We start from the raw sequence: 18,318 nt of genomic DNA on the forward strand, positions 1-18,318 counted from the left end.
AATAATACAACAAAAACATATATACATGTATATTTATAAATAAATAAATTATATACATATATTGAACTTTGATTCGTTAGAAAACAAGACCGTTTCCCATTTTTGGGGACTCCAATTGAGATGAGTTTTTGCAAAAGCCAAACGTGCTTTCACATTTTTTTTAATAAATATCTCTTTTTTTTCGAAAATCATTTTAAATTTTAGATTTTTTCTTAAAAATATTTTTCGTTAGCACTAAAATAAGTAAATTTCCTTAAAAAATGTTGACTTCTTTCTGAGATATTAAGTTTTGTAAACAAAATAAATATTTTTTTCAATATAAAAAAAATAATTTTTGATCATTAAGAATCATCATCAATTCAATGATTTGATCATTGACAACAGCTTGCACAGAAATAGAAGATCATTGAAATCAGTCCATTACTTCTTAAGAAAACTTAAAAACAAAATAAAGGTTTTATGAGGGGTACCCTTCCGAAGCAATACTAAAATATGTTTTTCTGAAGAAAGAAGCCAAATTAAGAACACAAAATTTAGAGAAAGGTTTTTTAAAAATCACATATTTTAAACAATAATTTGGAAATGCTGTTATTTTTTGTATTAATAAAATGAAAAAAAGGCCTTAAGCTTATGGGCTGAAAACCTAAATTTCAATCAACACTTGTTTGGACTGTAGGGGCTAGAAAAGAAAAACAGACGGACGGAATCGGGGTACCCACTAGACCTAGCAATGCTCTGATAAGAATACAAAAGAAGTGTTACCGAAATTTTCTAAATTTATAAAGGGTTTCCAATAAGAGATTTCATTTTTATACGGCTAAAGATGCTGCGACCAATTCACAAAATTTAGAATTAGTATTTCCTCAACAACTTCACAAATTCTATCTTGAATCAAACTGGAACATTGACATAGACATTATTTTTTCAAAGATCAAATTTTAAAAGTTATAAATCCCAAGCTCTTGGTGGCCAATTGTGATCATAACATTTTTGACAAATAACACGCTTAGGATACTTTTCTCGCAGAATTGCTATTGTTTTGTTAATTCATTCCATTTTAAATCTTTTTTTGCAGTTTTTACTTTACAAATGTCAAAAGATTACAAATTCAAAAATGACACTAGCTGAAACAGGACTATTTATATTGAAACGTTTTATTGTAAAGCCCTATACTTTATATCAGCGGTTCCCAATCTTTTATAGTCGCGGAGCACTTTTTGCGTGAGAAATTTCAAGCGAAGCACTTCGTTACGCATATTCCATTTTTCTCAACTACATGTATCACGCAATCCCTGAAGTGATACACTCAAATCATTTATTCAGTAACGAACGTTCATTCCACAATATGCCCTCTAAAACACAATTGTCGTCAATGAGGAAGGTTCTAACGTCGCACGCGTTAGCTCTCATTTCGAAAAGCCCATTAGTTTTTTCCGCGAAAAAGCCATCTTACTTCTGCGTCAAGAAGTAAAGACGTATGTAGACTACCTATGTCATCACACAATACTTTTAAAAGCCTTGTATTCTTTGGCCGTGATTTAATAAAGTTAATTATTTTCACGCTTTCGTCCAACACCTCTTTTAGAGAGACCGGCATTTTGTTCATTGTGAGGGAGTGGCGGTGTAGAACGCAATGGCTACTGGTGCATCCTTTAACAATTGTCTTTATTCTTGCGACTGAATCGGATGTTTCTCCAGTCACGGCCTTGCACAGTCCGTGCCATGGTATGTCATTTACAGTACAAAAATGTTTCAATCAAATTAAAAATTTCAGCACCAGTTGTAGTAGTTGGTAACGGCTTGCAGAAGATCAGATATTCTTGAAAGGATTGTAGATATTGGTAACGCTCAAATACTATTTACATCCGTTAATTCATCCATTTGGATTTTTACTTTTATTAGTTTTTACTTTTTTTAGTAAAATATATGTAATGGTGTTAAAAATATGTCGTCAGGGTTCACTAAAGAATCATTTTTAACATTTGTCTGCCCTGGAGCAAGTGATTTACGCTGGGGCCATACTTTCTTTGTGTAGTGACTTTCTCTGTATCTCTGTGTCCCATTCGCAAATGAAACAGCAATGTTTTGTGTAAAGAAGCTGTAGCCCAAGCAAAAGAGGAATGACTTTAAAATCTCCACAAATTTTCCAAACATATTCACTGCATTTTATTTCTTCAAGAAGGAACTTCATGTTTTCATAAGTCTCTTTCATGTTAGAACCATGGCCAACCAGCACTGAAGGAAATTTGTTTCCATTGTGTAGCAACACTGCTTTCAAGCTAGCTTTTGAAGAGTCAATAAACAGACTTGGATCGTATTTGTTGCCGCACCTGGCAGTGCCCCACGTTCAATTCGAACTTAAAAAGAAAGTTTCATTCCTTCGTCACGATGTCGGAAATAAGAAATTTTCGTACCAGGAGAAATTAAATTCCAGTCGTTTAATTTAGACCCCTAAAGCTCAGCCTGTTTTTTTTGTCAAGTTCAAATCGCGTACTAAATCGTTTGAATCACTTTGTGTCAATAAATGCGGTTCTTTTGAAGTTGACGGCTCATAACTTGGGTCACTCTCTTGAGATATTCCACTTTGTTAGCTAAGAACAAATTCTGACAAGGAACAGAATCCAGACTTTCTGCTTGATTTGGAGGCTTCAGCATAGGGTAACATAACCTCGTCGAGAATTTTCACATACTCGGTTGCATCTCTTATACCCCCGATGGGATTATTAGGCCCGACCTTATAATATAAAAAGTAGGCCCATATTATAATTTTCAATCCAGCATGCTTCACTATTTTAATAGTGTACCGTGGATCGTATGCTGCATTTTAGGGTCTTTGCACATATTCTCGACGACCCTTGGACACAAAAAGGACGACTTTGCTTTCACCGCTCCATAGAACATTCCTCCATTTCTCTTTTGCCCAATCTCTATGCGCTTTAGCAAACTCCATTCTCTTTGCCACATGCCTTTTCGTCAAGAATGGTACCTTGCGTGGACTTCGGGCTGATAACTTCGCTTATAAAAGACGTCTTCGTATTGTGACAACGCTAACACACAGTTGAAAGCCCATTTCTTATTTTCCTAGAGCCATATGGAAGGGTTCTGTTTTGCTAACTGAACAATTTTTCTGTCAGTTCTCTCAATAGTCATCCTTTGTGAGCCTCACGTTTTCGGTTTATTTTGCCATTTTAAAGCGTTACTGACCATTTTTGCTGAGCAGCCTAGGATGTCTGGAATGTTTTGGTAGGTTTTTCCCTCCAAACGCAGTTTTTGAATAAGTTTTCGAATTGTTTCGGTGCAGTGTCTTGACGGTCCCATTGTTTATTTTTGAGCCAATATTTATTAATTTTTTATATACTAGTATGTTAAAAATACTTAACCTTCCGAAGGCAAGGCTTTTTTGCCTTAGTGAATTACATCTGCTGTTGTTCATCGTCCCGAAACCTTTTATAAAAAAAACAGTACTGAAACCGAAAATCAATTATTATAATTTATTAAAGTTCGAATATTTACATTAAAAAAAAAACTGAGAAAAGTATTTTTTTGAGATTTTATAAAAAGTAGTGAGGTTATAGGTGACCCCACCTGGCATTAAAAGGTTAAAACTTTAAATAGTAAAATTTGTACTTACCGAAAAAAAAAAAAAAAATTCATAGCTCAAGAACCAGAAGAGATATCGACTTCAAATAAATTTTGTTATACAGATTGTTGCAAATTTTTCCATCTTAATATCAACCCGACCGACGGACTGAATATAATTACGATTATTTCTAGACAATATTGAATTTTCGAATCCAATGTTGTCCAAGATCGAACGCAAATTAAATTCCTTTTTTTTTAATTATTTAAAATTAAACAAAATCGAAATTGCACACCCGCCAATGTGTCGCGAAAATTAATTTGACAATTTATGAGAAACGTCAGTCGTTATGTCAAGCAGGTGAAAGAATTCACCACGGTAGCAATAAAAGTATTGCCAGCACGGTAACTCAGCTTAAGGGGAGGTTTCGATTAGGTGAATATTTATTAAAATTAAAATGAAATTGATATCAAAATGTAATCGAAATACGACGAGGTGAATTTCTCCAAGTCGTTTTGATTAAAGTGGGCGCCAGGAAACTTTTTACTGGAAGTTTAACAAAAACTAAAAGCTGAAAAATTAGTCTTCAAACAGAGTTATGAAATAAAAGAGTGGTTTATTTTCCAGATGGGAAATGAAAATTATCTTTTATTGCCTAAAAAACCTTGGCCGAAGCCGGGATTAAAAACCAGGATCTTTTATAACAACGAAATTACAAATAGAGATTTTGAGATTGACAGAATGCCAAATCTCGGTAAAAAATGTATGAAAAATATCAAGTATGAAAATTATTAATTGTTAAACAAATTGGAAAAAAAACACAACCAAGAAAAATGACTCCAAGAAAATTTTCGACAAAGACAAAAATATTAAACGGTTAAATACTTACCGTAGTATAGGGAAAACAGACTTTTGACGCGAAGGTCAGAAGGACGAATTCGAGATAAATGAAGAACACCAGAAGAAAAGCAATTTTCTAAGAAACAAAGGAAAACACAATACTTAGCTTCTTTTTGACTTTCTCCAACAGCTACCTTAGTCCTTCCCAACAACTTTCCTCACAGCAGAACAAAATCTTCAATTCACTTAAACTTAAAAAAACTATCGTACCAAAAATGTCGTCTTTTTCAAAAAAAAAAAACAATTTTCGTTAATCTTCGCTTTGGGCGCAATCCAAAAAGTGGCCATCATCATGGCGAGCTTGACCCTTCCGGCTACTTGCCCTGAGGTAATCCCCTCGGATCTTTTGCGTGGTGATCGATCTGTCTCAGTCCCGCAACTTCATATATCCATAAGATTGGGGTGTGCGACCGAGAAGCCAGGTATCTTTCATCGCACGCGTTCTCTTTAAAGAGGTGATGTGATCACCCCGTAGCTCTGTGAGTGAGCTCAGCTCTTCTTTTTCGAACCCATTCCAGCCAAGACTTTCTGGAAAATCGTGTGGAATTCCTCGCATTATCGAGTACCTACACGCGCTAGATTTAGGTTGAGGAAAAACTACTTATGTCGTGTTGAAGTAGGTCGGTAGCCAAGCCTATAATTAAAGTGAAAGTTATTAAAATATTCTTGGGGTGATTTTCCATCGTTAATACTTTATGATGGGCTCTCTTGTATAGTCTTGTCAGAAAGCTTAGGTATAATTGTAAAAAAGTTCAAAAATTACCAAAAAAGGTTTTAAACAAAATATAAGTTCTGTATTTCCCATTTTGGAATTTTCAGATTCTATTCAAAGCAACTAGATGATCTAAATTATACTCTAAAATAGTTTATCATTAAATTACATAACCTCTCGTTATCCCTGTTTTGAAAATTTAAGTGATGTAGAATTGTTAATTGAATGAAAAAGAAGACAACTTTTTATTGTTCACTTAAGCTTCTTCGGATCATTAAAACATACCACCTCAATTATTGAGTAACCAAAATAAAACAAAGTCACTTTATAGTTCACGAATTTAAAAATAACAACAATCCAAAATAAAAACTTCGATTAACTCATTTCGGTGACGTAATGATTTATCAGCATGTATTTTGTGCCAATCGTTTTCAAGGCCATTTGTAATTAAAACACAAGAATCCGTTGACCCCTCTTCTCTGGCTAGAAAATTGATTAAGGCATAACTAAAAAAAAATAATGTCACAACTCATAGCTTAGTAATGTGGTTAGTCAAAAAAGGAGGAGGGGATAGTAAATATTAAATCACAGAAAGTAGGTTTTATTTTTGTAATATCTATCGTCTGCGTCTCGTCATTAAACATTATCTAAGAAGACGAAGCAATATCCAAAGCAAAACATAAACAAAACAAAAATAATAACCACAATCTTATTCAGATGACAAACTATACTTATTATGGTAATTTACAAAACTCCCATAAGCCGTCGTAATTCAGATAAACACATTTCTGTAAAATGAGTCTTCTGCTTAGTTTAGTTGTTATTTGAAGATCTATAAATATACAACGGATGGACTGTGAAGCCGGTTGGAGCCACATCAAGCGGCACAAGTTGCATATGTTACATGACGTACTTTTAATGAGTTCATAGTGCGTGTCTGAAATTGTTACTGACCTATATTAATATGAATCGTATAAACATTCCAACTTGTTCCAACAACCAACCTGCAAACCTTACCTACCGTGGTTGACTTATAATGATGTAGTAACGATATTATTGAAATACCTGTGTTCATTGTTTTTGACTGGTTTATAATTTTTGGCAAGTGGGGTTTAGTTTTTTTTTTCAATGGAAAGTTAAGTGGAGGTTGTTGGTGTTATGTAAGGAAAGTTGTGTGCTTTCACGTTATTTTACACAATTCCAAGAATATAGTCTAGGGTCAAGGTTAAACTGCTGATAAGTTTGAATTTTATGTCTGTGAATATAAATATATTTCTCTGAGCCCTATAAGTTCAATAAACCTTATGAAACACTATGTTTTTTTTCGAAACGATATTATATCGATTGTTTCTTTAAAGATCTTAAGAACTTTTAATAAACTTACACTTTCATTTCAATTACAAGTAATTAATAATTGACGTTTTTGTATTAAAAAAAATTCACTTGCCAATTACGTGTGTAGTTGAAAATTGTAATTGGGTCTGTTTAATTTCTTGACGGAAACTTAATGTAATTGATTTCTGGAATGTAATTTATTACATGCTTACATATTTACAAAGTAAATGTTATTTTTACTAATAAAAAAACGTAATATTTATTTTATTGATATGAAATGTAATTAGCTATTGTCAAAACAATTGAACTATTTGAAGGCTACATTTAAATGAAAAAAGCAATTAAAACATATGGTTAGCAATTTTTTTTTCTATCACGTAAAATGTAAGTTACAAAAATTATTACAACAGGTTCAGACGACATGAGGGACTTAAAAGTTGGCAAGTTTCTAGTATCTGATTGGCCAGCTGCCAAAAAATTACCTTCCAATTACTGAAAAATTGAATGAAAAGTTAAAGTCAAAATTACAGTTGATAGTATTTTTTCATTCAACTGAAAGCTGAACTTTATTAAAAAAAGAAAAGTAAGGTGGCTCAACAGTCCATGAAGAACCAAAGTCTAGTGACTTACAACTCTCAAACATTCCTGTGTGCGAGAAATGTTGTCAGAGATAAAAGGGAACTACAGTTTATATTCACTTTTCATGGCAAGAATTACTCTTGCAGGATTTGTCAAGATTTGTCAATTCCTCGCAAGAGGCAGTACCCGTGGAAACTTTCTTTTTAAATTTATTTTTATTAATTCAATCTTAAACCTATCTTAAAGCTAGACAAAAATTCCTAAAACTAGCCTAATTATTCATAACTTACAACTAACTTAATGGTCCCACACGGACACTCTAAGTTAAACAATAATACTTAATGCTAATGCCTTTCGGACCTAAGATCTATTTTACTTCAATTTATATTTTATTTTTACTTAAAAACTACTTAAAATTAGGTCCTTAAATAAAACTTGAAGCTAACTTAAACTACCTATCCTACCTATAAACTACTTAAAACTACAACAACCACAGCAGCAAATCTAACTATCTAACATTTTTGTTTTTCATATCAGTTCGGACACAGCCCTACTGAACCGAAGGAGCTCTGCTCCGACTTGTGCCATGACGTCCCGATTGTACGGGAGTCGCCTATCCACGGTTCTTCGTCTGACGTGGTAGATTAACGGAACTGCCAATTGACCTCAAACGAGTTTTATCACGAAATTGTCAATTCTGTTGATTCGAGCCCCATTGTATAGGACCTCGTTGGAAAAGTAATAAACATAAGAAGATTCGGCTGTTCGATATAAGCCGGTACAGCGTCGTAAACACACCCGAAACTTCTCCATCTGGAAGGGGCAACGTTGAACCACACAGTACAACCATACACGATCATTGGCAGTATGAGGGCCATGTAGCAAATTACTTTCACTCTGGGGTCAAGCCGACTGCTAAAAAACAGCCGTTTCGTCAGAGCGAAGGCTCCTCTGGCCCTGGTCAGAGCAACATTTATATGTCTGTCGAAATATAAATACTGATCTAACCAGATACCGAGGTACTTCACTACACTTTTGCTCGCTAATGGCTGCCCGTGAAGATCAACGATGACCATCTTGCGCCAATTCTTACACGTATCCCTCGTGGCCCTAGCCAACGGAGTCGGGAACAGAATTGTCGCTGACTTCTGGACATTTATTTTCAGTTTCCAGTCGTCGCAAAATCGCTAAATCTTGTCGAAATCACGCTGCAAGAGAATTCTAATAACCTCAACCTTTCGGGCCGTTCTGTACGCAATTAGATCGTCGGCGTACGCAATTGCCGACCCGCCTTGAACCCGAACTGTTTATCCGGAATTATTTTGTTGTCCGCAGCCCACTTAGTCAGATCCCCATTAATGATCTTTTCGAAGACTTTGCTGATGCTCGGAAGAAGACTTATCGACCGAAGATTTGACGGGATGTCAAAAAAGGCCTAAAAAGGGACTTGGTCCCGTTTGCTTGACGATTATGGCATTTGCCAAGGAATCGTCATCGAACCGCATGAAACCGCGGTTCTACGATCGCCATTGTGTCATATCATTTCGAAGGTAAAAGTGATTAAGTAGGGCTCTGTTTTCACGGTCGTTGTTGGGGCGAATGCTAACATTCAACTTGTTTACGAGTACTTGCTGGAAAGCAGCTCCCAACGCCTCCACTTTTTCCTTCGGATCTTCAATTATGTAAAAGTCATCGTCAAAGATGGCTTCTTCTGGATCTATTTGTGCTGTCCTGAGTACGTCCCAGTTCTAGTCAGTTCTTTGGAGTTTCAGACACGAAAGTTCATTATCGTTCTTTTTTCTGAATATCTTGTTGATTGTAGGGGTCATACTAGGGTCACTGGAATTAACTTACCGGATCTTACGGTCCCAGTACTTGTTAATTGATAACATGTAGTTCTCCTTAATCAACAGATTGACAGTTTTATTGACGACTTCAGTGTCCTAACCTCCAAGTCGTGTGGGTCTGTAAGTCGTCTGTACAAGTTTTTGAGTCTTGTCAGTCTCTTGTGCTTACGTAGTACGTTAATAGTAGCGTTTCTGTAAGCGTCCATTTGGTCCCGCTCTTTGTACTTTGGTATTGTCCGTTCCATCGTTCGTTTTATTGTTTCGTCCAACTGTTGTAAATGTTGGTCAATTTCTGTATTTGTCAGGTTTCTGTTGTTTTATGGGGGAAGTTCTCTCGCTAAGGCGTTGGTGAAACGAGGCCACCGCATCTTACTGTAATTGTAAGAGTGCGTTGCAACGTATTCTTCCAACTCCACGTATTTGTTCGGAATCTGCATTACAGCAGCCAGTCCGCAGTAATCACTGTCGTACTCGACTGTCTGTAAGCAGTTTCAAGGGTGATTACCCACTTTGTCTGTAACTGTCAGTCTGGTGTCGTACAGCAAAAGATCCAGAAAGGAGCCGCTTCTTGGATAAGATGGCTTTTCAGTGGCCAGCAGGTCGATGCACAGTCCAACGCACTAACCATCACGCTACGGGTACTACTTAACTTTATTACTCCATGATTTATTTGTTCTCTGCACAACTGTATTCAATACTTTCTGTAAAAGGGTTTCTTGTCATTTTGGAAAAGAAATAACTTATATTTCTTTACAATACAAAATACAAATCGTGGTGGACTTGTAGCTTGGCTGAGGAAAAGAGTAATTTTGTTGGTACTTTTTGTACTATGAACTTAAAGTAGAGATTTGCGAAGTAAAGTTCTGAATTTGAAATTCATGACGCTTGATAAACTAACTAATTTACGTTTAAAGAATGAAGTTAACTGCAACTTAATTCCCTTATGTTGGCTGAACCTGCCCAATTACATTTATGTAATTAAATTGCAAGTAATTGACGCTTCTAATGTAATTGTAATTGAAATTCTTCAATAACATTTTAAAATAATTATAAAATAAGCGGAGGTTCCAATTAATATAACTTTCGGCAATATTCTGCTTCGGGTACGACTTAAATAGTCCATTCAATAAGTCAAATTTTTCGATACATTTTCCAATGAATATGACCGACGATAAATCCTCTAGCTTGTAGATCTCACGAAACAGTCAGCTTTAAGCGATTTAATGTTGATCCATTAGTGGTTTGAGGATTGACCATACATGGCATATTTTTTGATAAAAAAGTAAAACAAAAAAGAGGCTGGGATGCGACCCACACTGATAGATTCCCATTCCGTCTGTCGATTTGTCTTGCTCAAAAGTTTGTCGATATGTACTCGTATCAATTTTTACTAAATTTGCGTACTATTTTGTGTAGATTTTATTTTTTATGAAGAAACTAAATATCGAAAACAATATTTTCTGTAAAATGAAATAAGTTTGAAGCCAATATTTTTAATTTTTGAAAAGCTATTTGAATCGAAAGTAAATTTTTACCAAGTTTTAGTATTGTTTTTTTTTTAAGAGTTTTTTTTTTGTAAAAAAAACTGTCAATTCGATTTTTTTCAAAATTTTATCGAATGTTAAAAACAACATTTCTTATAAGATAAAATAAGTTTGAAGCCTAAATTTCAAGTTTTTGAAAAGATATTTGAATCGATATTCAATTTTTACCAACTTTGAGTATTGTTTTTTTTAGATTTTCATTTAAAAAAAACTGTCCATTGGATTTTTCTCAAAATTTTTCCTGATGTTGAAAACAATATTTCTTATAAGAAAAAATTAGTTAGAAGCTATTGTCTCAGATTTCTGAAAAGATATTTGAGTCGAAAATCATTTTTTACCAACTTTTGCCAATTTTTTTCGGTTTTTTAATTTTTTGTAAGAAAACTGTCAATTCGATTTTTTTTTTCAAAATTTTACTGAATGTTGACAACAATATTTTTTGAAAGAAAAAAGTAAATTAAAGCCAATATCCCAAGGTTTTGAAAAGATATTTGAGTCGAAATCAATTTTTACCAAGTTTTATTAATTTTTTTGTTTAGGTTTTTATTTTTTTGTAAAAAACTGTCTTCGATTTTTCTCAAAATTTTTCACAATGTTGGAAATAATATTTCTTATAAGTTAAAAATAGTTGAAATCCAGGATCCTAAAGTTTTAAAAAGATATTTGATTCGAAAATCAATGTTTACTAATTTTTGTTAAATTCTCTTTTAAGTTTTTATTTTTTGTAAAAAAAACTGTCGATTAGATTTTTCTCAAAATCTTACCGAATATTGACAACAATATTTTTTAAAAGATAAAAGTAGTTTAAAGCAAATATATCAAAGTTTTAAATAGATATATAAGTCGAAAATCAATTTTTACCAATTTTTGTTAAATTTTCTTTTAAGTTTTAATTTTTGTAAAACAACTGTGTATTCGATTTTTCTCAAAATTTTTCCGAATGTTGAAAACAATATTTCTTATAAGTTAAAATTAGTTGGAAGGCAGAATCTCAAAGCTTTAAACATATATTTGAGTTGAAAATCAATTTTTACCAACTTCGAGTAATGTTCTTTTTTTTTTTTTTTAAAAAACTGTCAAATCGATTTTTTTCAAAAATATATTTGTTTGGTATAACGTTACAATATATTATATAAAATTTTATTTAAGTATGTATCGTTTTTGGTTCGTAAGATATTTAGGGTTAACCAAAATTTTAACCTTTTTTTAAACTGCTGTGGTAAAATAACCACCCTCGCAATTTTCTTGAGTGCCCTTTCTGCATTATTATCTGTATAATAAAATTTATTTGAAGTGGAAATCTCTTGAGCTATGGAAGACGAAACAATTTCGCGAACGCACGTACACACGCATGCACAGGCATCTTTCTAAAAACTTTAATTTTGACCTTGAAACGTTGAGAAATGTCAAAATTTTTAATTTGATAAATCGGATCCATTACAACAACTTCATATGGAAAGTTAATAATACCTTCCGTTGTGATCACTGTAAGTTTTCCGCTGATAATAATCTGGATTAAAAACAAATAAGTTTTTGTATTAATTCATGAAATTTCTAAAAAAAAAAATTGTCAACGATTGAAAGTGAACGCCTAGATTTTAATCATGGTTATAAAAAGACATGACAAATTTTAGGCCGTTTGGAAAAAACAATGTTAAAGTTTGACATTTGGCTTATACGGCCCACAGACCATAAAGAGTAAAAATTACCGTAACTCGATACTTTGATATTTCAAATATTCTGACTAAATGAAAACCCTAACCTAAAAATGGGCTTCATCACTAAGAACAATTAAGCTGACCATAAAATGGACTAAGTGCTCTATGAACTTCGTCAACAAATTTAATATTCTTAAAGCAGAATTCCAACATTTTTAAAAGTTTTTTTTTCTGACGTTAATCGATGCATAATTTCCAAACCTTATTAAACACAAAAGTCAACCCTGTTTGATATTTCAACTCAACTGTCAAAACAACTGTCAAAACTTCTTATGCCACTAAAAAGCACCCTATGCAATCAAATTTTAAACTAACAACATACTCGTACATAGATATTCCGCGATTTTCGAAAAACGTTGCAGGTGTTCAGCAAAGTTAAGCTCAAAGCTTAGTCTATTTCCCTTGAGTAACCAGAATCGATAAATGGAAGAAGTCATTAAAAACTTCTTTTTTGTTAAGTTATTCTATGTAAGGACTTAAGTAGTTTGCTTTTATTTCTGATAATTTTGTTTTATAACTAACATTAAAATTCACTTCTTAATCAAATCTTTCTTATGATGTCATGTTTTCGAATACAATTTCACTGCACCTCGCAATTAAATTGCTTATTTACTTCCCTTTGACTTCCTCTTTTGTTCAAATAGTAAAAAAACGTATAAATAGTAAAATAGATAGAAAAACAAAACAAGACTTCCTCGAATTCACACCTTAATGATTGTGTTGTTAAGTTTCCATTGTAATAGGTTCTTTCCCCATTTTCATTTTTGTAACGAAATTGCTTTTGTAATTTTAAATTTTCAAAATTATTTCTTCCATTACAAAGACTTTAATAATAATTGAAAATTGAAACCTTGAAAGGAGTATAGTATTTTGAACATTGGATGCATGCGTTTTACTATAAACCCTCATTTCATTTGTTTTAAAATTTATTACTTCAAATAAATTACATTCAATCATTAAATTTATAAATTTTTAATAAATTCCCACAAAGACTAAAAGACCATAGCCTCTCGCCTTGGAGAATTTCCAAACACACCCATTTATAAAAAAAAGAAAATGAAAACCTTCAACCCATTTATGGAATTTATTTCGAATACCCTTAAAAAAGCTTCTCTTTGGATGCCCACAACCATTGGGGGTTTGTTGGGTGGTTTAATCATTACTTGGTTGAAAATTAAGTTTCACAACACAACGTTCATTGCCCTCGAATTAGTCTTTGCTCTAATTGTTGGACGGTTCAGTTTGCAAAGACCAAGGGCGGAGGGGGGTATTTTTTTGGGAGGGGCTGTCAAAAAAGGGGTTAGCTTGTAAAAGTTATGTCAAATGAAATGGACTTGCATATTTATTTTAACTAAGTTCTAGTTTTAATTTTAAAATATAAATTGTCAAAAAAGCATTCTTCAAAATGTCTCTATAAGAGACATTCTTCAAATGAGAAATGTCAAATTTATTATAGCTCTCTAAATGAAAGAATTATTTTAAACCCTTAACTCCTGTAAGCATTATAAAAAATAAGATCTTAAAGAAGCTTCGATATAAGGTTTATTAACAGCTTATACAAGTTTATAACCGCAAAACAAAAAATCTTTTAAACCCTAGTTATAAAATGAAATCTTTTTCCATCTGCCAAAAATTCCTCCTTGGCTACAGTTATGACTTTAATATGCTTCCAATGCTATCTTCCATATCATCCCCATTCATCGTTAAAGTTTATGTTGAAATGTAGAGCATGGAAAGCTTAATGTGCTTTTAAATGGCCTCGTTATATCAATGACAACAACACAAAACAACACACCTCCACGCTCAACTCAACGCTCCCCATGCCTGTAGCTGTGGGGGACTCAAAAGATAAAACATCAACTCTGAACTGACTCCATAGTCCACAATCACCAGTCCCCATTCGCACAAGCATCCATACAAAAGGGTTGCCATGCTTTCAATTAAGATCGAAACAATAGTTTAGTAACATTTGTAGTCCAAATTTGGATATTAAAAAGTAGCCCAAAAATCATTCCAGTTTTAATTTCATTTTGTTTTTATTAACTTCCCATAGGAAGTTATTGTAAAGGGTCCGATTTGTCAAATTGAAAATGGTGACATTTCTCAACGTTACAAGGTCCTTAGAAACGTCCGTACGTTCGCTACGTTTTTTCGTCGTCCATAGCTCAAGAACCAGAAGAGATATCGACTTCAAATAAATTTTGTTTGACAGATAATAAAGCTTAAAGATGCAGAAAGGGCTCTCAAAAAAATTGAGAGGGTGTTTTTTTACCATAACAGTTTAAAAAAAGGTGAAAATGTTGGTTAACCTTGAATATCTTACGAACCAAAAACGTGATACCAAAGAAGTATATTTTTTGAAAAAAAACCAATCAACGGTTTTTTCATTTGGTAAATTTTTGAGAAATATCGAATTGACAGCTTTTTTTGTTATAAAAAATAAAAACCTAAAAAAAACATTGCTCAAAGTTGGTAAAAATTGAATTTCCACTCAAATATCTTTTCAAAAACTTGAGATTTTAGTTTCAAACTTATTTCATTTTATAAAAAATATAAGTTTCAACATAAAAGATTTTGAGAAAAATCGAATTAACAGTTTTTTTTTATAAAAAAATAAAAACCCAAACAAAAAAATTAATAAAAGTTGGTAAAAATTGATTTTCAGCTCAAATATCTTGTAGAAACTTTGAGAAATTTACTTTAAACTACTTTCATCTGTTAAAAAACATTATTGTCAATTTTCAGTACAATTTTGAGAAAAATAGAAAAATCGAAAAAAAAATTTGTGTTGTTTTTTTTACAACAAATAAAATCTTAAAAGAATATTTAAAAAACGTTGGTAAAAATTGATTTTCGACTCAAATATCTTTTCAAAAATTTAAAATTATGGCTTCCAAATAATTTTAACTTATAAAAAATATTGTTGTCAACATTCAATAAAATTTGGAGAAAATCTAATACACAGTTTTTTTTACAAAAAATAAAATCTTAAAAGAAAATTTAACAAAAGTTGGTAAAAAGTAATTTTCGACTCAAATATCATTTAGAAATTTTGAGATATTGGCTTAAAACTACTTTTATCTTTTTAAAAAATATTGTTGTCAACATTCAATAAAATTTGGAGAAAAATCGAATTGACAATTTTTTTTACAAAAAAATAAAAACTTAAAAGAAAATTTAACAAAAGTTGTTAAAAATTTAATTTCCACTCAAATATCTTTTCAAAAACTTGATATTTTAGTTTCAAACTTATTTCATCTTATAAAAAATATAAGTTTCAACATAAAAGATTTTGAGAAAAATCGAATTAACAGTTTTTTGTTATAAAAAAATAAAAACCCAAACAAAAAAATTAATAAAAGTTGGTAAAAATTGATTTTAGACTCAAATATCTTTTCAAAACTTTGAAATATTGGCTTTAAACTACTTTTATCTCTTAAAAAACATTGTTTTTAATATTCACTACAATTTTGAGAAAAAATTGACGGTTTTTTTACAAAAAATTAAATCTTAAAGAAAACTTAACAAAAGTTGGTAAAAAGTAATTTTCGACTCAAATATCTTTTTAAAAACTTGGGATTATGGTTTTAAGCTTATTTTATCGTATAAGAAATATTAGTTTCAACATTTTTAAAAACTTTGAGAAAAATCGAATCAACCGTTTTTTTTTTTACAAAAAATAAAAACCTAAACAAAAAAGAAATAAAAATTAGTTAAAATTGATTTTCGATTTAAATATCTTGTAGAAACTTTGAGAAATTGGCTTTAAACTACTTTTATCTTTTAAAATTATTGTTGTCAACATTCGGAAAACTTTTAAAAAACATCTAATTGACAGTTTTTTTTTACAAAAAATAAAAACCTAATACTAAAACTTGGTAAAAATTTACTTTCTACTAAAAAAGCTTTTCAAAAATAAAAATTATTGTCTTCAACTTTCTTTTATTTCACATTTTTTTTAATAAAAAAATAAAATCTATAAAAAATAGTACGCAAATTTCGCAGAAATTGATGTTCAGTTTTTGACATCTCTCAAATTATTTGCATTCATCCAATTTATAGAAATTTAAGAATTGTTACTAAAAAATTTATTTTCGACTAAAAATCTATTTAACAAAACTTGATTTTTAAACTAAACTATTTCTTAATATAAAAAATATTGTTGGTAATTTAAAAATTGTTAATAATAATTCAATTGACAACTTTTTTAACCCAACACGAAAACCTGCAAACTTTTAAGTAAGACAAATCATCATACAATATGGGAAGTTATCAGTGTGGGTCGCATACCAACCTCCTTTTTTAAAAATAAACAACGGCCAATTGTTCATAAAAACAGATAAAGTAGTTAATATTTTTACTTGTAAAAAATATCGCCCAAACAAGATTAGATTTGAGCTATTTATAGCCCAATTATAATTGAGCTGTCAAACTAGTTTTGCTGTCAGAAATTTCTGAAAAAAATATCCCGATTTCCTATAAATAGCCCAATCTGGCAAGCCTGTCAAAATATAGAATAATGAAAACAGGCATGACGCATGAGTGTGGTGATGTAGATGGTGGTGAATCTGCTGGTCGGGTTTTGTGGGAAGGTAAGGTAGTTGACGCGCTCCATAGGGAAAATTGCATAGAGGCGCCAGATATTCTTCTTCTGTCTGCCCAGTGCCAGTCATAGTAGCAGAAGCAGTCAGTGCTGAATTCACTTTGCTTTCGAGAAGGCAAAAACAGTCTTCGTTGGTTTTTGTTGTCGTCAACGTCGTCGTCATTCGTGGTCGTCGTCGTCTCTCCGTATCGTTGGTTTTTTATATTTTTTTTCTGTTGTTGTTGAGAAGAAGTAACGCGGCCAAAAGCAACTTGTTTAACTTAAATTTTTGTTCGTTTTATTTTCTTTTTTAATTTTGGGTTTTTATTTTTGATTTTAATTTAATTACTTTTTTGGAAGTTAAACCACTATACGATGCCATCAGTTCGATTCATAACTAAAGCGTTTAAATTTCGAAATAAAAGTGGAAGTATTGTAAGTAGTTTTGTGCCGCCAGACAAGAATTTACATATACAAATTTTAGGAGTAATGGTTGTTTGTAAAGAAAAAGGATTAAGGGTACACAACACACCCCATCTATGAACCTAACCTATCATGTGCACAATTTGAAGCAACAGCTTGAGGATGCTGTGTCGCTATGTGATTTTGTTTACGCTTAAAATCGTTTCTGCTCGCTGTTTTTTCTCTCTTTCTACTTCCGTTAACAATAATATTTCTTTTATTTAAAATCGAGAAAAATGTGTAATCTTTTGTGTTTTATACAACGTAACGTTCGTAACGTTCCTATCTGTCACATGTAAATATAGAACTGAGGTTTTGAAGTTTAATGTGAGAAAACTGATTACATTTAGTTCACTTAATTCTGTCATTTATTTGAACAACAGACGGAGGAAACAATAACTAATTAAATCAGTTTTGTATATTTTTGAGATTTCATTTGTTTATTTTTTGTTTTTACTATTTTCACTCAACAAAACAAAAAACACAAAAATCTAATTCGTAGTTCTCTTATGATGATGACTAATCAAAAGATAGTGCCGCCCTCACAAATGTAGATCACAATAATTATTGTTTTTCTATTCGTTTTGGTCTGGATAGTGTAATTTGATTGAACACAAAGATCGTCCGGCTAATTTATTTGCGCATACAGTTGTGGTCACATAATTTAAGACACAAAAGAACAATAACATTTTTTTGCAAATACTGTTTGTTTCTCTTACAACAAAAAATGTTAAAAATATTTATTGAAAAACAATGTTCATACATTTTTTAAACTGCTTGCAGTTCTTTATCGTCTTAGTGCAAATGGACAATTAATCAAGCCATCTAATTGAATTTAACTTACTTGATCATTGTCTTCATCTGTTTTAAATGGAGTGTTTTCATTTTTTGTTTTAAGGAACTATAACTGCAAACAAAATATAATTTTACTTAAATAAAAAAAAATAAAAGTGCAGACAAAATATAATTTTACTTAAATACAAAAAAAAAAAAAGTTCAATTTTATGATACACAAACATTATTTGAGAAATATATTATTTTGAAATACATTATTTTGAG

The 18,318-nt window shown here is 31.6% G+C and overlaps 1 protein-coding gene across 2 annotated transcripts in view; it reads left to right on the forward strand.

Moving 5' to 3' along the window:
• The window catches only part of LOC129944550 (ceramide transfer protein), a 70,404-nt gene that overhangs the window by 23,846 nt on the left and 28,240 nt on the right, over nt 1-18,318 (forward strand). Inside the window, exon 1 of one of the 2 annotated variants that reach the window (XM_056054071.1) lies at nt 16,894-17,232. The exons of the other annotated variant lie outside the window; for it this stretch is intronic. Within the exon in view, the coding sequence (XP_055910046.1) occupies nt 17,173-17,232 (60 nt within the window). The 5' untranslated portion in view covers nt 16,894-17,172. Of the gene's footprint in view, nt 1-16,893; nt 17,233-18,318 lie in introns of those variants that run through there. 2 annotated transcript variants of the gene reach the window in all.

The sequence above is a fragment of the Eupeodes corollae genome, chromosome 2, assembly GCF_945859685.1.
Source record: "Eupeodes corollae chromosome 2, idEupCoro1.1, whole genome shotgun sequence".
In the NCBI taxonomy this organism is placed as follows: domain Eukaryota; kingdom Metazoa; phylum Arthropoda; class Insecta; order Diptera; family Syrphidae; genus Eupeodes; species Eupeodes corollae.